We start from the raw sequence: 21,549 nt of genomic DNA, 5'->3' as shown, positions 1-21,549 counted from the left end.
ATTGTAAATATAAAAGTTTATGAATTTGAAGAGGAGAGGGGAAAAAAACCTCAAAAAATCATCTCAACTTTGTAAATAATTTCAGAAGAATTAAATTGACCACCTTTAAATCATTATTCCATATTGTTATTTGAAGAAATAACATTTTCAGGAGAAAAAAAAGATCTTGCTGAAAATTTAAATATTTCAGAATTCTCTATAGGAGAATAATCAGAATTCAAACCATAGGTGAAATTATACTTTTGTCTTTTACTGAAATTATTGGTGTTTGTGATACATGTATGAAAATTCTCCTGAATTTTAATTTTAATTGTTAGTAGAAACAGAGTATTTTGTCAGTGTTAATCACTGTTTCTTTTAAGGCTGAGGCAGATACAGGTTTGGAATGTGTCCATGTATGCAGATGTGTATTTGCATGTACATGCTTGTGCCAGTCCAGAGGTGTATATATTTATGTGTAATATGACAATCTTTTTTGGCTCAACATGTTTTATCCTCTTCCCAATTATTTCAGGAAATGTTATCTTGCAGCCTTGTATCTTGTAGTTGTTTTTATAGAGTTATATGCAAGATTACCGACACAGGTGTTTCCTTGGTTTTAATATCATCTAAAAGCCAGAGAAAATTTACTAGATCTACTGTAATTACTTGGTCATCTTCTTTCCAAAGTACATAAGTTCACAAAAGAAGGGCTTTGGATATTGCTGTTTCTAACAGTTGGGAGATGGAAACAGCACAGACTGCAGCATCAATACTTATTCCTGTCAGAGCCAGGCACTGACCAGGTCCCATGGACTTGCATATGTCCACTTTGCTTCAATGTTCACTAACTTGATCCTCCCATGCTAAAATTGTCTTCCTTGCTCCAGACTTTTCCCCTGGTCTCAGGGACCTGGGATTATCAGTCAAGACCTATGAAAAGAAGGCATTGAATATCTCAGCCTTTTCCGTGTCATCCACAAACTTGTTCCCCAGCAGGACCACATTCTCCCTAGTTGCCTTTTGTTGCTGAGAGACCAGCCTTGGCATTCTTAGCCCTATTCCTGCACCCAAATAATGTTTTAATCTTCCTTCTCTTTTTTAATTAGAGTCAAGTTTAGTGTAATCTGCCTTTACTTGTTTCTAGGTATCCTATTTCAGAACTTTTTGGCCAGACCTATATTATTGCAGAGGTTTGTAGTGTCACCATGCAGTAGGAACAGTTTGCTCCCTTGTATGTGCTTTGCTGCACCATGGTCAGGGTGGTTATTCTGCTACTGAGCAGGTGGGGGAAAAATGAACTTATTTTGACAATATATAGTTTGCCCATTTCTCTCTGTAGGTAGTTAGTACAACTACAGATTATATAGAAGGGAAAGATAATTTTTATGTACAGAATCTCTAAGTACATCCATTTTACCCATTTCCATTCATTCTCTCACAGATTTCATGGACTCACAGATACATAGAATGCACCATGGTGTGAGTGGGTGGGTGTGTCTGTATTCAAATGGTCTGGCCAAGAAAATTTCTGAATGACATATAGAATAATGGATGGCAGCTGGCAAGTCTTCATCATGTCTGTTAGGTTCTTCTTGCTGAAATAGCTTTTGGACATATCTTTTACAGCCCTTAGCAGTCATTCTTTGCCTCAAACCCTTGTTTACTTCAGCATCCATAACCTTTAGGCAAGGTCATTATCTGGCTTTACTTGTTTGGAACATATGCATTTTTATGCCTACAGCCCATTTCCTTGGTGGGCTCATAAGAAAATTGTGTGTGATGTGCTATAACCTCACAGTCATGCTCCTGCTGTCAGGTTTAGAGAGTGTTCCACTCACTAACTCTCTGCACTGTATTTTTGTGTAAGTGAAGGCCTTCTGTTCTTGATGTAAGGAACTCTTTCTTCAGTTTTATTGTTATGAACAAACATTCTTCATTCAAATCACAGGCTATCACACAGCTGTTCTTTTAAGACTATTTTTTCTGGTGCTTATATGCACGTTCCTATTCATATTTCATTTATACCAGTCCTAATATTTCTATTGCAAGTGTCCACATCCAGCCTTTATTACCAACCAGGTGACTGTCTACCTTAATGTACATCAAACCTCTACATCAGATTATATCAAACTTCATTATAGTGTCTTGTAGCAGTCTCCAAAGAGACGACAGGAGTGCAGAAGGAGCTATACAGATTAAGTTCATGCAAGTGTGGGTGTAAATCTCCCCCTTTCAGAGATGGGAAATGAAATGAGAAATGTGTTATTCTGCATTACAACCCAATGGCACAGAAGGATTTGTGGTGTGATTCATAGTCATTTTAAGACATCACTTTTCACTTATTCATTACATGGTTGTCCCAGTTTTACATCACAAAAACAGCTTTGAGAAAGCAGGTGGCTCCAGAATCTTTCCTGTTCTCTGTAAGGACTCTGCTGTGTTAACTCTGCTGTTTAATTGTAAACTAAAATAAAATATTTCACTGATGTAAAACAACCACTAGGATGACCTCTGCCCTTTGCTGATGTATCTGCCTGACTTTACAAATGATTTTATGTGCAAGGGTTTGTGTCTTAGAGTCTAAAAGAAAAAAGTTATGTTTACGAGAAGGCTGATGCCAGAAGTCACCAAGGTCTTTGTTGACTTTCCCTTAGCCCTGACTGTTGTGCTGCTGGAGCTGTCCTGTCACTGGGAGCCAGCCTGGTGTCTCTCCACAGCCCTGTGCAGGGCCAGACAGACATGTCAGACTGCCCTGTGCTACCTCAGAAATCTGTAACACAACACTGCACTGTACCCTGTAGATATACCCAAGGAAGACTGAAGAATTTAAATACTTTTATACTTCCCTCAAGAGACATAAGATGTACAGATACATTGTTTTTTCATTCCTCTCTCTGTTTTGCTCTGTTCAATATCATATCACTTGCAATTTGATGAAATTTGACAGATCTGCTGGGAAGCTGAGGCCTAACTGGTTGATTACAGTTTAGTTTGTCATTAACTCATGTTCACCTGGTAAGTAGTGATTATGTCATCAGAGAAGGTGAATTATATTTAGGCAACTTGACCAATGAAGCCAAGTAGTAAATACACTCATAAGGCTGAATTGTACTTTCAGTATTGCAGTTGAAATTGTTTTATCATTGTCAGTGGTCTCTTTTCTGTATCTGAATCTGAAAAGCATTCACAGCTTTACTGTTTTGCTTTCCTTGGAAGTCTGGCCCACAGACAAAAAAAAAAAAAAAAAAAGGCCACAGTAGTGACAGGATAGAAGAAAGGAACAGTGGTACTATCAGGTACTATCACAACGTGAGGCTCAGGGTGTCAGCTGGAGTGGAGTGTCTGTGGGCCAATATGGACAACTCAAGTCAAAATTAAGGGAATTTCTTCTTTATTGTTGACTTAACATTTGCATTTAAGAATAAAGGCTTTTAGGCCTGAATGTAATCGCCTTTCCCTAATTTAATAGAAAGACTGAAGTGGGTGTATACTTTAAGATAAAGATAGTGTAGATTCCTACTAGTCAATGGAGACAGATATATCCCTATCTCTGCTTACTGGGGAGAGAATGTGGCCTCTCAATTTAGTCACTGCTTTTTGTTTTGCCAGCACAAGGGGGTTTTTTGGTCAATATAAAGCAAAGCAGAATTTTTGGACCTTCAATTCTGTCCTTCCCTTACATATTAGATATATATGTGTTACTTTCTTTCAGCTCCATGATCTGCAGGTCACAATGTCCAGCAAAACAGCCTTCCTATTCCTTTCTCATTTGTCATTCCCCCATAAGAAGTAAAAGGTGTAACGGCAGATAGCTAAAACATTTTGAAAAGTAGCGAGTTTGCTGTCAGTTGGAAGGATGATAATTTTTGCATTAAATGTATGTAATGTTTATTTTACATTCTCATGACAACTTAATCTTCTAGTTTCAGCTAGAAAAGGTTCTTTGTGAATAAGTCTCTGGTGTCCCCATTTAAACCAAAGTGTCATCATAAAATGTTCTTGGTAAAATGGCATTACTTTATTAAACATGAAGACCATTTCCTAATGCATTTTGTAATTCTTTATTACCTTTGAAACCAGGTGGTACAAGCTAATGTTACATAGTTTTGATCATAGGAAAGATACTAAGTAATACTAAGATGAGATGGGAGCCAAATTAATTGTGTAACTCAATTATTTCTTTTGACATCCCATCCACAGGAATACTTTCTAATAGATTATGTTTTAGAATTTCAAGAAGTAGCTATTTCGTGGAGCTTTCTTGTCACAAAACATCACAGGGGATTACAAAATCCTGTAGCTGATTCATCTTATTAATTTGAATAAGACATGTTTCATTACAGTTTTATGATGTCCATCATTAAAGCTTTTATAGTTGTTGCTTGTATCCTAATGATGTGGTTGAAACCAGCACTGCATCAGAAAATGTAGTACAGTATCATTTCTGAGTCATCTGTCACGCTGGTGCCTGGCTTGGTCATCAGCTGTCCTTCAGGAGCCCATGGGAAGTGATGGAGTGAACTCCTTCATGTCCTGCTGGGGAGATGGCAGCATCACCAAAGCTGTCAGGGCTGACACCTGTCCAGTTGTGAGACACAAAGGACACAAACTCAGTGGTCACACACACTGCAGGCTTGGGGGTCAGGCGCTGCCGGGGCAGGGAGGGGAGCAGGTGTTGCTGTTATAGCATGGTAGTACAGCTTCTAAGAGTTCCTTCCTTTTTCAAGGAGAACAATTTTATCAGCTCTCTAAACCAACCTCTCTCACAAGTATTTGAAGTTGGAAACAGTTTATGACTAGAAAACAAAAGTTTATGGTTGAGGATGTCCGAGTGTTGCAGAAACGCTCTCCTCTGACAGACCATCCTGAGCAGTCTCTTCCCCTTGCCCCCTTGATAAGGGCACTCCAGATAATCCTGAGCAGTAACAGCTGGTTCCATGCACATCTGTGTCAGTGTAGCTGTAGCCCTCAGTTAAACTGCCCTTACTCCCATGTTATCTCTGGGAGATAACACAGACTCATTCCCTTTCTGCCACCAGCTCCTACACGTATATAATTAACTTCTCACCTATATCTGTGATACATTTATTACTCCCCTGTCTTGTCCTGCTACTCAGGTCACTGATTACATTAAAAAGCAAAACTCCACCTGTCCAGTGCTTCAGGGGAGACACGAATGAGGTTAATGTTATTTGTCTCAAATGAGGAGTCCTCATGGGGCTGTAGGTGAGATTCTTGTGTGGCATATAAACTGAATTATAACCTATCCTTAGAGTGAAGAGTGTCCTGGGAAATTACATCAATCTGGATACTGGAAGGGTTTAGATATATATTTCATGTCCTCTTTCAAATGGATCAGCAGATTTTTATTTGTGTTTGTATTTTTAGAGCAGTCTTATTGATTTTATGCCTTTGTTGTTTCTCTGAGATTAAGAGGTATGAAACAGATGCTTTTCCGTATATGAAAGTGAACTTCTTTTTTAAATGCTCGATGCGTTGCCTTCTTCACTCATTCAGACTGAAGGGAATGACACATAAGGAGAGGCCTTCCAAGGTTAGAGGTCTTTGAACTCATTAATATAGCCATCATTCGTTTTTGTGACATTCTTCTCACAATGGATTCAGGATGGCAAAACTGTGATGTTAACACCATACATGAATACAACACTTATAAAGTCTATCCTTTGGCAGAGAGATGATTTTAAAGTTGATCAAAAGCTCTGTGTTTCACAGTACAGCCTGCACAGGACTGAAGGCATCCCTGGCACAAACAGCAGAATTGTGTGGTAGAAAACTGCTACTGCTTTACCTAATTCCAGAAAAAATAATGGGGGGTGGTAGTCCCAAGAGCAACTTTCTCTTGTTAAATCTGCAGCTGTCCTCTGCCTTCTAAAGGATTAAGGAAGGTCATTCTTGTATTCTCCAGCTATAATCAAAATTATAGTAAAGATAAAACCATTGCAACATGCTGTGGACGCTTTTGGGTTTTGTTTTTTTTCTTAGTCTGGGAGGAATCCAGATATTTGCAGTCTTCAGGAAAAAAACAGCCAGACCAAACCAAATAAAAAAAAGCAAACAAAGAAGTCCACCCCACTAGCTTTTCTGCTGTTTTTAAGTCTTGCTGAATACTTTTCCCTAGTTTCTTAAAATGAATGAAAATGTGTTAGAAGCAAATCTGAGGCAATTTATTCAATTCTGAGGAAGTATTTTTAGAAAGTATGTGCACCTTTCTTCTCCACTTAAGAATTTTTCCAGGTGTTTGGGGAGGGTGATCAAACAAGTAAAGGCACTGGAACCTGTCATCACTTCTGTAAATCTTAACCATCACTTGGATCTGAGCAATGAGTAGCAATGAGTTGGGAATGTAAATATAGCTCTAAATGGTTAAGAAATTTTCTACATTTCAGACCAGGGAAATAAATAGACCCTGAGGTCTCTATTTGCAAACAATATACTTTATCTTCTTCAACTCTCTTTAATTCTTGCTATTCCTCTAAAGTACCAAATATGCCATAGGAGTACTGAACTTACATATTCAAAACCAAAATCCCAGCTGACATTTATTTCTGCAAAACCTTGATGGCTTTAGCCCTGAGGCACACTCTCTCAATGCAGTTTTAATTTGCTACAATTGACAGTTTGTGAATTATTTTCTGAAGGGGGTCTGTGTACACAGACAAAGCATGCCTTCTGTTTCTTGCTGCAGAATGAATACCTTTACGAAGGTGTTGATGCAAGAGTTATAGAATATGAGGACAACAGACCCCTCCTGGACATGTTCCTGCAGAAACCAATGGGTTTATTGTCTCTGCTGGATGAGGAAAGTCGATTCCCACAAGCAACAGATCAGACACTTGTAGGTAAGTATATGGTTCATTTCACAGTTTTGCAGCTTGCCTTCTGTTCAGTTTCTGTTTGGCACTTACAGTTCAGACTACATGCTAGTTATGCTTTTAGTGAGCCCCCATTTCAGTGTCACGGGGTGTTTGAGGGAGACATACATGCTGGGATGGTTGTGTCCTTGAAGTTCATAGGGAAACATCAAGAGTACAAATGAACCTAAGCTGCTAATCCAGGTTTAAAGTTCTCCCACCTTCAGGAATTTTTTGTTGCAGAGCTTGAAGAGTAAAGATCAAACTGAGTTAAAACTCTAGGGTCATAGACCAAGAGCACTGTTTGCAAAGTTCAGTCATGCTCAGCTCTGAGATTTTTGATGAGCAATATTTGAGCAAGAAGTTTAATACTTTTGAAGAGTAATGACTCCAAACATGCTTCAGTGACTTTTAACAAATTATGCTTTCTGAGTGTTTTCTATTCACAAATTAAAATTAAAACACCTAAAGTTGTTGTAATTTAGTTCCTGAATATTTCAGTGCTGTTGAGTAGCTGCAATTATCATTGACTTTGTTATTTCAGTGGTATTTTTGTGCAGATAAATCCTGGTTTTACTCATTTTGAATGTGCAAAATGTCAAATTAGAGTTTTAGCCAGCACACAATCAGAAAACCTAATAGCATCCAGTAACAATGCCCATGTTAAAGCAATTATATGAGCTTGTTGTTCTTTTATCCTCATGCTTTTTAGTCTACAGCACAGAAGCACTCAATCAGTGAATGTTTCTTTACAACTCCTCAAGGAATCCTTAGGAAAGATTTCTGCATTGCTTCATATAGGTAGATAAAAATCTTGGAAAGGCAAGCCCTGGAAGTGTTCAAAACATATGTGGATGTGGCACCTGGGGACATGGCTTAGTGGTGAACACAGTGGTGCTGGATTAAGGGTTGGACTAAATTATCTTAGACATCTTTTTCTACCTTAATGATTCTATGATTCCATGATTTTCTGAGGTCACACATTAAAAAATTGGAACAAAGCAAGTAACTTGTCCAAGAGCTCCCATATTCTCTATCCAGTGTCTTTTGTTACAAGACCATTATGGTATCTCTGTCCTTGAAAGCATCAGTGTCTCTTTTGTGCCTCTGCATTGGCTGAGAAGTCAGAAGTCTCCTTGGAGGGATACAGCTTCAGAAGAGAATGATTGTACAGTAACTCCAGTAAGATAAGCTATGTGTTTCCTTTCAGAAAAATTTGAAGATAATTTGAAATCAAAATATTTTTGGCGACCCAAAAGAGTAGATCTAACCTTTGGAATTTATCATTATGCAGGAAAGGTAAGACATCTGATGATGTTAGTTGGGGATTGTGGAATGGTAGGACTGGAAGGAAGTAGAAGAGATCATCTGGGTTGGTTCTCAACAGTTGTCTCTTCAGTCCAGACACAGGAATGTTGGCAGTGCCTTACATATCAAAAGTAAATTGAAAATTTATTATCCTTCAATTAAAAAAAAAGCAATAGCAGGAGTGTATTTTTCTTAAATGTCACCTGGTAAATGAACTGACTGTATTATTGAAGACCCAAAACATAACTGGTATGTAATGCAATTCAGTGCTCTTCCCCTTAGCTCCTCAAAGTCCTGCACCATGCTTGTTCCCACTGTTTCTAACCAGGACTCAGCTCCATCCTTTCTATTATCTCCTACACACCATCAACCTTTCTTAGCTCTGTTCTTTGTCATCAGCCAGACAGCAAGTGCTGGCCCTGCTTCCTGCTTCATTCAGTGAGCAGCTCCCTTCCCTTCCCTTCCCTTCCCTTCCCTTCCCTTCCCTTCCCTTCCCTTCCCTTCCCTTCCCTTCCCTTCCCTTCCCTTCCCTTCCCGGGTGATGGGCTGCACATGCTGCGCAAACACAAAGGAGCTGCTGTCACACTGCAGCGGGATGGCACTGGTCACCTGAACCTCCCTTGGGAAAGCAGGAGCTCTCACCTCCTCCTGAGCTCTTCTAAAGGGTACAAAGTGAGCACTTATGTCTCTCATGGGAAACCATGTTGGGTCTGTGCAGTGCTGGAGCAGCTGGCCGGGGAGGAGACAAATACTGCCCATCAGCTGATGGAAAATACCTTACCCCTTGTGTAAGACAGCCAGCTACAAGGAGCCTCTTGTAACTCCTCTGGACCTCATCTCCAGCTGAATTGCATTTTACCAGCACAGCATAACTCACTGCAAGGAGTGGAAAGCCAGGTCTCCCTCTACCATTCCTGTTACCAACCACTGAATATGGGAAATTACACCAATGCCCCAGTGTTCAAAAAACTCCTTAGGAAGTTTCTTCTGCTGTCTAACTTATGTATCCATTGCTGCCATGTAAATTCATTACCCCTAGTCCAGCTTTCTGTGGAATTGGAGAACTATTTATTTCCTCTTCCTTTACAAAGCTTTTTCATAATTTAAGAGTGTTGCTGGGTTGTTCTGTGATGGGTTTTTCAAAACATTATGTCCCAGTACCTTCTATCCTTCTTGACAGGTCAGGTTTTCTTGTGAATCTCTTAGACCATCAAGATACAACCCTGAAGCTACATTTTGAATTAGGTACACGATTCTTGGAATTTTTAGAAAGATCTCAGTTGCCAATATGCAGTTTGTGATTCTGCAAACTTCCTCTACAATTAATACAGAAATCCCTGGAAGGAGTGTTAAGTCCTGGGTCCAGTACAGCATAATATGAATAGACACAAAGATTGTACAGTCATATGGGCAATGCTGTGTGATGTGGTTGAAATCAAGTGCATTGTTAATTGTGCATTAGCACAAGTACAGGTGTAAAGGAGGACTGCAGTACACTTGTCCTGGTGATAAATCCACACAGGTTAAAACATCTGCCTGCATTAGGAAAAATAAATGTTTCAAGCTACTTTGGAATTATAGATTTGTTTTTAGTGATTTGCATCGTATCTCAGTATTGAAAAGGTGGAACTTTCAGTGATCAAAAAAGTAGACTAGAAGTGAGTGAGCCTGATGGCTGAAAAACTATTTGTGTATCTTGTTAAAGTAAAAGCCCTATTCCAGAAAGCTTAAATTTACAATTACTTTTCAAAATCAAGAAGATTTATAAATGCACTTTTTAAACAGGTTCTATATAATGCAAGTGGATTCCTAGCCAAAAACAGAGATACTCTGCCAGCTGATATTGTGCTGCTACTGCGATCATCTGAAAACAACCTGACACGACAGCTGGTAACTCACCCTCTCACAAAAACAGGTATTGCTCTGTGCTGATCTTTTTGGCTTTCTCCAGCCTTCATGATGACCACTGCTAGGTTTCATGTGAACACTCATTGATGACATTGTACACTTTGTGGCTTCACTCTCCAACCATGGAATCTATACTGAATGGAGCTGCAGCCGTCTCAAGCTGCAGGGGAGATATCGGTCTGGTCAAGTGCCAAGGAAGTGGTAGAGACTTCTTTCAGGGTCCTGTCTTCAGGGTAGGGGATCAAGACAGGGAGCTGAGTACTGAACAGGAAGGATCAGGTAAGTCACTGGCCTGTTTTAGACAGGGCATATATAAATTGCCTCAGTGCAATTTATCTCCAAGTGGTAGAGAACAAAGATTGGGGCTCCTAACATCTGTTGCAAAGACTGAGAAGACACTCCTCCATTTTCAGTCCTAGAGTTCTTTACAATAGGTAACCAATGGGGTCCTTGTAGTAAGCTCTTCCTGAAGAAATTTGTAAGTAGAGGTGGAGGAATAAAATTGGCTCTACAGAAGTTACTCCTAAATTGCACCTTGTTTGAACTATGTCCTTGCAAAGTGTCCTGCCTTCCACTGCAGGATGATGGGTAAGTCTCCTTCCAACCAGTTTGTTATTGTGTTGTAGTACTCCCTGTGTGATGGCATTGATGCCATACATAGTAAGTACTTTACAACATTACTTTCTTGTACAATTACATGGGAGACATATTTCTAGCAGAACAGAAAAGCTGAATTTGAAGAGCCTAATGGAAATGAAAATGTTATCATAACTTACAGAAGCTGAGCTTTTGGCAAGGCTTCTGTTCTTTACAAAGGGAGCTTTGCTATTAGAATGTAAAATTTGGTCTTAGAATTTTATTTTAAGTGAGTGTTCCTGGAAAAGCACAGAGCTCAATGCCCTTGCCTGAACTTTTTGACTTCTTGATATTTGCTAATATACTAAACTATAATTTCCATAGATTCCAAGTAAGCATCCAAATAGTTCCAAGAACTGATCTAAGTCTTCATGTTTTGCAAGATAACTCTGAAGGCTGTTTTGGTCTTCTTGTAAAATATTGTGAAACACTGCATGTAGCATTTCAAAATTGACTCAAACCTTCCAGCTACAGCCAACTTAAAGTTAGGTTTCTGATCTGTGTTATTTATCTAGAATCAGAGTAATTGCAGAGAATTACCCAAAGTCCCACCCATCTTGACTATCTCAGGTGTTTCTCTTGGGATGGGAAAAATCTCCTCTGAAGGTGTCTCTCCTCACTGAATACATCAGGGATTCTCTAGACAAGTCACTTTCAGATAGCTAAAGTTAGCTGTGAGTAATCCTTTCTTTTTCCTTCCCACCCTGTGATATTCAGCTGAACCCCAGGGAGGTTTAGGCCTTAGTATCATCACATAATACCAGGTGCATTACCATGACACATATTGCAGCTGTTATTCCAGCTCTTATCCACCTCTTCCTGATAGTAGCTGAGCACAGGGAGATACAGGCTCTCCCAGGGGAGAGGGAGATCCCAGAGTTTTTATGTTATTAGCAGAAGCAGTGGCAGCATGCAGCAATGTTTAGAGTTTATCAATACAGAGAGGCATGATGGAAAGCTCAGCAGAATTTTCATTATTCCTTGAAAAAACCAGTATCTGTGCAAAGCATGCCAATGCACCTAGTCCTTCAAGGTCATCATAATGAAGGTATTGCTTGGCTTAGAGTTCCAGAGTTAGAGCTTTAAGACTTTGCCTGTGCTAATAAACCAAACAGAGCCAGTGAATAGTAGCTGAAACATTCCCACAGGGCTGCTCATTCTGATTAATGGTTAGAATGCCTCCCTGGGACAGTTTTAGTCCATGTCAGCTATGAGCCTTCCAGGAATGCTGAGCCACACTTCAGAGAAAGGACAGGACAGTGATGGTTTCCAGCAAGTTCTGTGGAAAGATACAATCTTATTTTTACCAGGGGTTGAAAGTGAAGTAAAGAGTAGAGTTTAGGTGCATAAACTTGAGTCATGCCATGTCACTTTTCCTCAGGGCCAGAGAAGGGTATTAGCACATTTTTCTTTAACTTATATGTAGCATTAGAACTAGAATAGTACAGTAACATTCTTAGGGTAAAACCACAAGGATGCTCTAAGATGTATCTATCTTACCTTCTATAGTAGTCTGTTTATTTTTTTTTAATCTAGTAGATGACATATGAACTGAAGGAGAATAAAACATCATGTTCTGTGTTCATGCAACTTCTTCAGAGCTCATTGCATCCCAAGGGTTAAAGGGGAAATGAGGACACACTCTGAAAAAGCCAATGACCTTCATAATCATATGGTTGCACTGGGGGCATGAATAAGGTGGTTCAGGGTCATTCTTAGTTTAGATGAGATGTAAGCACATTGGTAGGTTACCTTCTTTCATCTTCCCATAGGTAACCTGGCACACACCAAAAGCAAAACTACAATCAGTTATCAAATGTGGACCTCCCAAAAATCAATCAGTCATACAAAGGTAAGAAAACTGATTTTGTGATTCTGCATTGAAGCCTAATTTAAACTAGAAAGGCAGTAGCTGTTATGGTATTGAAAGTAAGTGAGTAACCCCTTCCTTGGTTTTTCTCCCTCTTCTATTTTCTTTTCTGTTTAGCTGGATATCTTTGTGTTGTGCAATTCATATTCCTTCCGTGAGGTAAAAACCTAACATTTCCCTTCTTTCTGGCTATAGTTTTATAACAACTTCAGGGGGAAAAAATTATTATTTCCCAGCTGTATTGTAGCAAAAAGAGAAAATATTGGTGTGGAATATAGCCACATTTCTTAGAAAACTGTCGAATTAACAGTGATGATGAAATAACAGACAGAACCTCAGACATTGTCCAGTTATTTGTGGCAGTTATTAGATGCTGTGTTACCAACTTGTGCCCTTTGTGTGTTTGAATATTTGTGTATTGTGTAGAAAAGTGTTGGTGTAACTGATTTGTGCTAGTGATCATGCTGTAACTTTTGCTGTTTAGAATACTTTTTAAATTATTTATGTTCTCTGAGGGATGCTTTCTTGTGGCATTGGAAAGGGCACTGCAGGCTAACTAGAGATAAAAAGTGTAATTTTTTCTTCATCTTTATAGAATGAAGCAGGAGATACTGGACATCATCCAAGAGAAACAACCAGCATGAAAACACAGACAGTTGCTTCTTATTTTAGAGTAAGATATCAGATCTTTTAATACGTACTTCTGGAGTACAAAAAAATGTTTATTCTTTTGCTTTTTGAAATGCACCTGTTGAGTTAGACTCAGTAGTGATCCATTTTAGAGTTTGTGAACTGCATATATGATGCAGCAGTCTGTGCAGTACAAATACCTCGAGAAGATTGTGATGTTTCATCTTTAACTGTAGTTGATTACACAGCCACATTGCTGTCATGATGATGTATGATGATCAATATTAATCTTTCACTTGCTTGTTTTTCCACCAAAGAAGATAAAGGGAGATTGGACATTAGTGGTATAGCATTTCCTTAAGAGTTTAAGAAAGAGGGCAAAGCAGGAGCTCCAGAGAAAGTTCTCAATGGTCACTGCACAGAGGCTGCCCAGAGTTCATCCTTGTGGCTCCTTCAGCAGTGCTCTGGATCTTCCCAAGCACTGGCTCTGCTGCTGGTCCTAAAACAGCAAATAGCAGTGAAGAGCATCTGAAGTGGCACACAGAGCTGGTTCTGCTCTGAATTTCCAACTCTTGTTTAGTCATCTCTCCCAGCAAACCATAAAGTGGCTGAGGGAGTGTTCATGGTGAATTTAGTGCACAGCTCAAAGGAATGCCAAGTTTGCTCATGACACTAAATTGAGAGGAGCTGTCAACTTCTTGAGAGCAGAGAGGCCCTGCAGAGAGACCTCAATAAATCATATGACAATTCAGAAAGACAATGGCCAAATTCTGCACCTGGGATGAGGCAGCCCTGATTGTGTGTAGAGACTGGGGAATGAGAGGCTGGTGAGCAGTCCCTCAGAAAGGGATCTGGGGGTCCTGGCCCATGGCAAGCAGGAACCTGAGCCAGCAGTGCCCTGGCAGCCAGGAGGGCCAACCCTGTCCTGGGGGGCATCAGGCACAGCATGGCCAGCAGGGCAAGGGAAGGATTGTCCTGCTCTGCTCTGCCCTGGGGCAGCCTCGCCTCAAGTGCTGGGGGCAGTTCTGGGTGCCACAATGTAAGAAAGAGATTAAACTGTTAGAGTCCACACAGGAGGGCCATGAGGATGAGGATGGTGAAGGTCTGGAGAGGAGCCCTATGAGAAGCAGCTGAAGTTACTTGGTCTGTCCAGCCTGGAGAATGGGAGGCTGAGGGGAGACCTCACTGTGACCTTCAGCATCCTCATGAGGGGAAGAGGAAGGGCAGACACTGATCTCTTCACTCTCGTGACCAGTGACCGGACATAAGGGAAGGGCACGAAGCTGAATCAGGGGAGGTTTATGTTGGATATTAGGAAAAGGTTCCTCACCCAGAAGGTGGCTGGGCCCTGGAACTGGCTCTCCAAGGAAACAGTCACAGCACCAGCCTGGCAGAGTTCCAGGAGTTTTTGGACAATACTCTCAGGCACATGGTGTGATTCTTGAGGTGTCCTGCACAGGGCCAGGAGTTCAACTTGATGATCCTGATGAGTTCCTTCCAAGTCAATATATTCTATGATTTTATGGCCTGTAGGAGTTCACTTACATCTATGTCAGAACAATGAGGAGGCAGATCTCTCTTTTTTAGATACAGTTGCACAGCTTTGTGGACTGTGAAGGATAATTTCAGTTTAGGTACCACAGTGGTCGAAAGCTATATACTGTTCGAATATTCTAGATGGAAAAAAATATTGAATCTCATTCAAATTAATGTCTATGATTCAGTGCATTATCAGCACTTCTAGCATCAGAGGCTGCAAATGAGTTAATTATGTTTACACTTTTCTGATACTATTTTCTGCCATGGACATCCTTGCTTAGATCATGATAGCTAATGCTCTTAAATGAAAATCCACCTTCAGCCCCACTGGTTTACTCATACACAGAAATCTATGGGTGACTGAGAAAAACATATGCCACCTCAGACTGCATGGAAAAAAAGATATCCATTAGTGTGTCCTACTTGTTTGTGTTCATTTGGCACACTGGTGATGGAGCTAATTAAGCACTTTGCTGTATGGTGCAGCTTCTGTCCAGAACGGAATTGCACATTTTGATAGGAAACATATGGCTCTTGACGTCTTACACAGGTTTCATGTAACCAACCTACTGCTGAGCTGCATTACCTCCTGGCTGCCTCTTTCTGTTGAGTCAGATTGAACCTTGAGGAATGAGCCTCTTCATTTGTGTTTTAATTTGATCCTCCCATGAAGCAATTTTTCAAAACACCAGTCGAGGTTGTTTACAGTCAGATTCCCCTCAGCTGGCATGGAGAAGCTGCATCGTCTCTGCTAGGCTGGTACTCTGGGGAGGTGGGAAAATTGCAGCTTTGGATTTGTGATCTAGCTTTGCCCTCCTTGGAAGTTTCCTCTTGGCAGGGCAGTTACTGTATCACCATCAGTCTGTGCAATGAACAGGACACACCAAGATCAGAGCAGTTCAACCAGCCCTTCTTCTGGGGTAGCCTTGGTTTCCTCCAGTCTAGTGAAGGAATTGAAGTATTTACTGGCTTGCTGCTGTGCCATTTCCTATCCATAGAGGGATGATTTACTCTCTGGTGAACACAGGTCTTCAAATAGGTGACAACAATAAAAAGAAAAATGGCTGTAATTACTTAGCAAAGCTCCAAGCAAGTAAATGTGAGTGCAAGTGTTCTATCATATGCTGGACATCATGGAAATCTGTGAGAATATCCTGGATGAAATTTAGTACATTTATTTGGAATCAGTGTTTCTCGCAAGTAGTATAAACTAGTAGAAGCTTTTCTAGCTTAGAAAAGCTAGAATTTTTTGGGGGTCATTTACTTCATCTACTCTTAAACTATCAGCCTAATGACATGTATATGGTTTTGGACATGATTCTGATCATATGAAATAAAATTTCAACTACACATGGACCTAAATACCAGTTTCATAAGTATGCTGGTGACAGATCTCTTGTTATTTTTTGCAGTATTCTCTGATGGATTTGCTATCCAAAATGGTTGTTGGCCAGCCCCATTTTGTCAGGTGCATCAAGCCCAACAACGACCGGCAGGCAAACAAGTTTGACAAAGAGAAAGTGTTGGTTCAGCTGCGTTACACGGGAATCCTGGAGACAGCACGGATCCGCAGGCAGGGATACTCACACCGTATACTCTTCGCTAACTTCATAAAACGGTAACATCAACGTGAAGAAGCTCTTTTCTCTCCTACTGTTGCCAGCCAGTGCTTGCTAAACACCAGCATTGTTTTGGGCATGGTCTTTGAAAATAAATACAAAGACATTTCCTGTGACAAAGAAGGTTATATACAGAATGACCAAGAGTAGTTCAGGCACAAGATTGGTAACCTGTTTTTGATGGGTAGGGAAAGATGATGAATCACAGAATGATTTCTGTGATTCAGGCTCTCTGAGCATTTGGGTAGAAATTTACTTGCTTATACTCTGCAAGTTTCTTCAAGGACTTAAGTATTAAAAATGCATTACTTCAAATCAAAGCCAAGAATTTGCAGCCACAGCATCCAAGGAACACCACAGTTTCTCTAGCTCCCAAGTTTCAGCACTGTGCAACATCTGCTTGTGCAAGGGTAGATGATCATTTGGGATTCCTAGTCTAGGGCTGAAAAGTTTATTGAGTGCAATAAACTGCATAATGTTGTTTAAAATATAATTCATAATATTAGTCACTTCTGTTAAGAAGCAGAGTAATGAACTCAGTGTGGTTGTATTATTCCTTTAGCTACCTTCTTCCTCCTCCCCAAAAATCTGTACTTCTCTCTTACAAATAAAGACCCTGAGTATTTGACTCAGTCAGAACAGAGTTGTATGGAACAGAGATCAAAACTAGGAAGAAGTAAGCATCACCTATTTGGACAGAAGCACTTAAAAGAAATAGTGCACTAGAAAGAGAGAGCTAGTAGCAGAGTGCTGCAGGTGCATGAGATGAGAGGGGAACAGCAAAGTGATGTTTTTAAAGCCCTGTTTCTGGAAAAAAATAATCCTGGAACTGTTGCTGTTTTGGAAGAATGCAGCTTTTAGAAGAGTGCAGCATGGAAAGAGATAATTATCACTACATGATGTGCTGTAGCTTTTGGTAACAGATTTTTATTTAAAAAAATCCCAAACTTAACTGTTCAAGTAACATAGATGAAAGCAGTAAACATAATGGGGTAGGTCTCTAGAGACTGTGCCCCTGATTACAGTGAGACTGTGCAGATCACTCCCACTGGGGATGTGGCCCTCTAAGGAAAAAGAATTTTTATTAAATCTATGTCTTATTTTGGGTTGGGTTTTTTTTAGTAGTTGAGAGTTACAGGTAGACCTGAGATAATGGCATCATTATTTGGTTGTAATAAAAATAAGCCATTTCATTGTGTTTTACAAAAAGAAAAAAAGGGAACTGTAGGTGGTAATGAAGAAATCAACATTGTCTCTTTTATTATTCCATGAGCAAACTATTTCCATCATTTAAAGCTGGTAAACCCAGGCTTTGTGTTTAAAGGCTGAATAACAAGAAAACCAGAATGTACTGTCAGGAAGCACATATAATTAATGTAATTTTCTTAAATTAAAAAAGCCAAGATAGATATGGTTCATTTTGTTATAGAGCATTTTGGAAAGTCCTGGAACAAACATTTTCTATCCAGCAGCTGAGCTGGTGTATCACAGGTAATTTTTATGAGTGAGCATCGTGACCTCTTTTCCTAGTCAGAATTAATTCTGAGTAATGAGTTTGCCAGATTAAGTGCTTACAGATGATGTGTCACAATGGCACTTACATGTTCCAAAAGGATCTGAAAACTGATTCCAAGGAGGTAACAAGAGCTGGGATTCATCTCAGCATCTATTCAGATATTAAGTATCTCAAAGGCAGATGGTCTAGCACATGAGACAAGATAGGAAATTTTTGTGATATTTCTAAATATAAAATAATATAATTTAGACAGAAAAGCTTTTAAAATATTTTTATTTTATTTTTATATTGCCACTGAAATCACTTTCACGGTATGTAGTGAGCAGGAAAGAAATGATGTGGTGCTGTTCTACTTGGGTTGAATTCTTTTTAAAAAGCTTCTGGTGTTGGTATAGAATTAAAAAGCCCTCCAGGGTGTGTAATATCTCACTCATCCACTTTTGATTTAGTTTCTTAGTACTGTGTATAAATAACTGCACTTTCTTTCATATGCTGTTTTGGCTTTTTCAGTGCTATGTTTTCTTTCATGCAATTGTTTTTATTACTTAAAAGCATGGTTTAAATGTATTTGCATGTATTATCCTCCATTATTCAAACAAAGAATCATGTATTTGTCTTTAGGTATTATCTCATCTGTTACAAAACAAATGATGATCCTCCAGTCAGCCCGGAGACCTGTGCTGCCATCTTGGAAAAAGCCCACCTTGACAACTGGGTTCTTGGAAAAACTAAAGTAATTTTCTAATATACTGTACCTTCTTCATTCTAGTATGCCATTGTTAACATATTAAACAATTTGTTTGGAGTAGCTGTTGGTCTCTACTCTTTTTAGAAAGCAAAGTCCTTAATACACACCAGGAATGTGTTGGCAACCCTTGTTCTGGATCCATTTTTCAGGACTTATGCGAGTTTCATGTTTGATAAAAACAATTTAGCAAATAAACTATCCTTTATGTTTAAAATTGGGAAACTGAGAAATTGAAGGTTCCAGATTTGGATCATGTTTATATAACATACATTAGATTTGTGAGGTTAACAAAACTGTCAGCCTTGTAGTTTTGAAAATAGACTTATAGTTACAGACTGAAGGTTTGCACTGGAACTTTAAAAATCTTGCAATAAAAAAATGAATAAGCAGAGACTGATGAAAGATGCTGAAGAGAAGAGTAAGGTAAACTAATATCCCAAACAATGAAAATGTTATCTCTAAGAATTATCCTTTAGGTACTACAACTGAAGGGTCTGTTCATCATTTGAAACCAACTTGTAACTCTTGCTGATGTTAAATGGATCTAGTGAATAATGGGCAGGGAAGGTAACTAAAACTTTTGTTTGTTTCTCTTTTTAAGGTATTCCTCAAATACTATCATGTGGAGCAGCTGAATTTAATGCGGAAGGAGACAGTTGACATGATTATTTTGATTCAAGCTTATGTCAGAGGGTGGCTGGGTTCCAGGAGATACAAAAAGATAAAGGAACAAAGGGAACAAAGTGCTATTAAAATACAGTCAGGTAATAGCTTTAAAACATTTAACATTTTGCTTAAAGCTAGTGCATGTGTACAGTTGATCGATGAATGTGCATGCTGGATGTGGATTTTGCTCTTTTCCTGATGTTACATTTGACAAAATTTCTTATACTTGGTTATATCTGTTCTTATGAAAAAAATTTCTTTTAACCAGTTTATGACAATCTCTTTACTGAAATTACATTTATCAGTGTTATATTTAAAAGGCAATTTTAGGAATGGAAGGATGTGATTGCACAGATGATACTCTTATTAATAATATTCTGGCATGCACTGACAAGGTTGTATAATGTAATAATGAAAAGAAAATATATTAACTGTCCTAGATAATAAGGCCAATTACCTTGTTGATGGAGGCATCAACTGATTTTTTTAATACTTTCAAACATAATCTTATTTTACATTCTGATTATCTTGTGGTTTATATTCATTTGTTTCATAATAACTTTATTAACCAGAAAGTGTATTTTTATGTAGATTTACTATTTGTGCTTGTTTGCCATGTTTTCTGAAACATAAAGCCTGTAAAATATTTATGAATATTTTAATAGAGGTCTGTAATTCCAGAATATTTTTATTCATTTTGTACCTAGTGTATTACCTAGTTTTTAACATCTCTTTTCAGCTTACAGGGGGTATGTTGCTCGTAAAGAATACAAAAATGCAAAGCATAATAAAAAAGTGGAAGAATATATGATCAAATTTCAAGCAAGTAAGAGTTGTTTGCTTTCTTGGTTTTTAATGTGTTATACATACGCAGTGTGTTGATCCAGATTCTCACTATACTGATTGACTATGCTCATTTGCACGTTCTGAGATATAACTTATCTATTGCATGTCTATATACAGTGGCTGAAATGGGTGACTATTCTGTTATCTGTGCCTCAGAGTGATTGGGGCATTTTCCACTGCTATGAAGTGGGATGCTCAAATTCCATAGCAAACCTTGTCACTCCTAGTCTGAGTACTACAGCTGCCCAGCTGTGGGTGTTGTTGAATCCCACACAACACTGTCTGCATATAATGAATGTATGTGTGCTGCTCAATTAGGAACTGGGTTTGTTATGTATCAGTAATGGTTATATTTGGGAAGACTGCAAGCTGTAAATTCACTGATGTCTTTTTTGCCATGGCTTTGTTTCTCCTTTGCAGCCATAATGACCCTGGGCCCAGGTGTTGCTATGGGACACCCCTTTTTCCTCCCTGTACTTTGGTCTCCCCTGTCCCTGCAGAGACATACCCAAGCTAGACACAGTCTAGGCAGCTCTGAAATCAGGAGCAGTACAGCTGGAGAGACATGGGACTGAAGCCAGGTTGGATGGGGCTCTGAGCAATCCCATCTCATGGAAGGCGTCCCTGCCCATGGCAGCAGGATTGGAACTAGATGGTCTTTAGGATCCCTTCCATCCCAAGCCATTCTATGATTTTATGATTCTATAAAAACAGCTGGCACAAATCTGCACAACATTTTCAGTAATTACAAAGATGGCAACCCAAATATAATCTAGTGTTGCCAGTACCCAGGCTGTCTAGACTTAAACAACCTCAGATATGCCTTCATGAGTATATAACACCACCAGTGTTGGTTTTAGTCATTGTCAGATGCATTCGTTAATGGCACTGGACCAGTGTGTACTGAAGATCACTTCACTGCAGTTGATAGAACTTCATCAGTATAGAAAACAATCTAAAACCAGCATAAAATCCAGTAGCATGCCAAAAATTATTACATATCTGAATGCAGCCAATTATATTAGTATATTTAGCAAATACAGAAGTATAAACTTACCATTTTACTCTGTTAATGTCCCAAATGTTTCTTTTTGTCCACCTTCTTTCATGTCTTGCATTTCAACTTCTTCAGTGCACAAGAAGCCAAAACTCAAATGAAGTTCATTTTTACTTAGCTATCTCCATTTCCCCCCCATTTATTTCTAAAGCAATACAAAACTTCTCTTCCAGTTTGAAAACAAAGTTTAGATAGCAAGTATAACATTACAAACTTCCCAGAAAACCTCAAAAGTGAACCAGAATAGTCTAAAAAGAAGAGATGCAGCTTATATTGCCATGCTTGATTTGTTTCAAAACTACTCCTGTTGAGTTGCTTTTATATGAAAGTGGAAAGATAATTGTCTCAGAAG

General features: G+C 39.1%; 1 protein-coding gene across 2 annotated transcripts in view; it reads left to right on the top strand.

Moving 5' to 3' along the window:
• Positions 1-21,549, top strand: part of MYO3A (myosin IIIA) — a 105,415-nt gene that overhangs the window by 64,642 nt on the left and 19,224 nt on the right. The window contains exons 19-28 of one of the 2 annotated variants that reach the window (XM_058812643.1): positions 6,689-6,842; positions 8,065-8,153; positions 9,948-10,075; positions 10,195-10,349; positions 12,479-12,558; positions 13,172-13,249; positions 16,158-16,363; positions 18,502-18,613; positions 19,230-19,392; positions 20,034-20,120. In XM_058812643.1, the coding sequence (XP_058668626.1) occupies positions 6,689-6,842; positions 8,065-8,153; positions 9,948-10,075; positions 10,195-10,349; positions 12,479-12,558; positions 13,172-13,249; positions 16,158-16,363; positions 18,502-18,613; positions 19,230-19,392; positions 20,034-20,120 (1,252 nt within the window). Of the gene's footprint in view, positions 1-6,688; positions 6,843-8,064; positions 8,154-9,947; positions 10,078-10,194; positions 10,350-12,478; positions 12,559-12,693; positions 12,736-13,171; positions 13,250-16,157; positions 16,364-18,501; positions 18,614-19,229; positions 19,393-20,033; positions 20,121-21,549 lie in introns of both variants that reach the window. The other variant, XM_058812645.1, reaches the window with a different exon arrangement.

The sequence above is a fragment of the Ammospiza caudacuta genome, chromosome 1 (genome assembly GCF_027887145.1).
Source record: "Ammospiza caudacuta isolate bAmmCau1 chromosome 1, bAmmCau1.pri, whole genome shotgun sequence".
Lineage (NCBI taxonomy): Eukaryota > Metazoa > Chordata > Aves > Passeriformes > Passerellidae > Ammospiza > Ammospiza caudacuta.
This window is presented reverse-complemented; position numbering and strand designations above follow the sequence as displayed.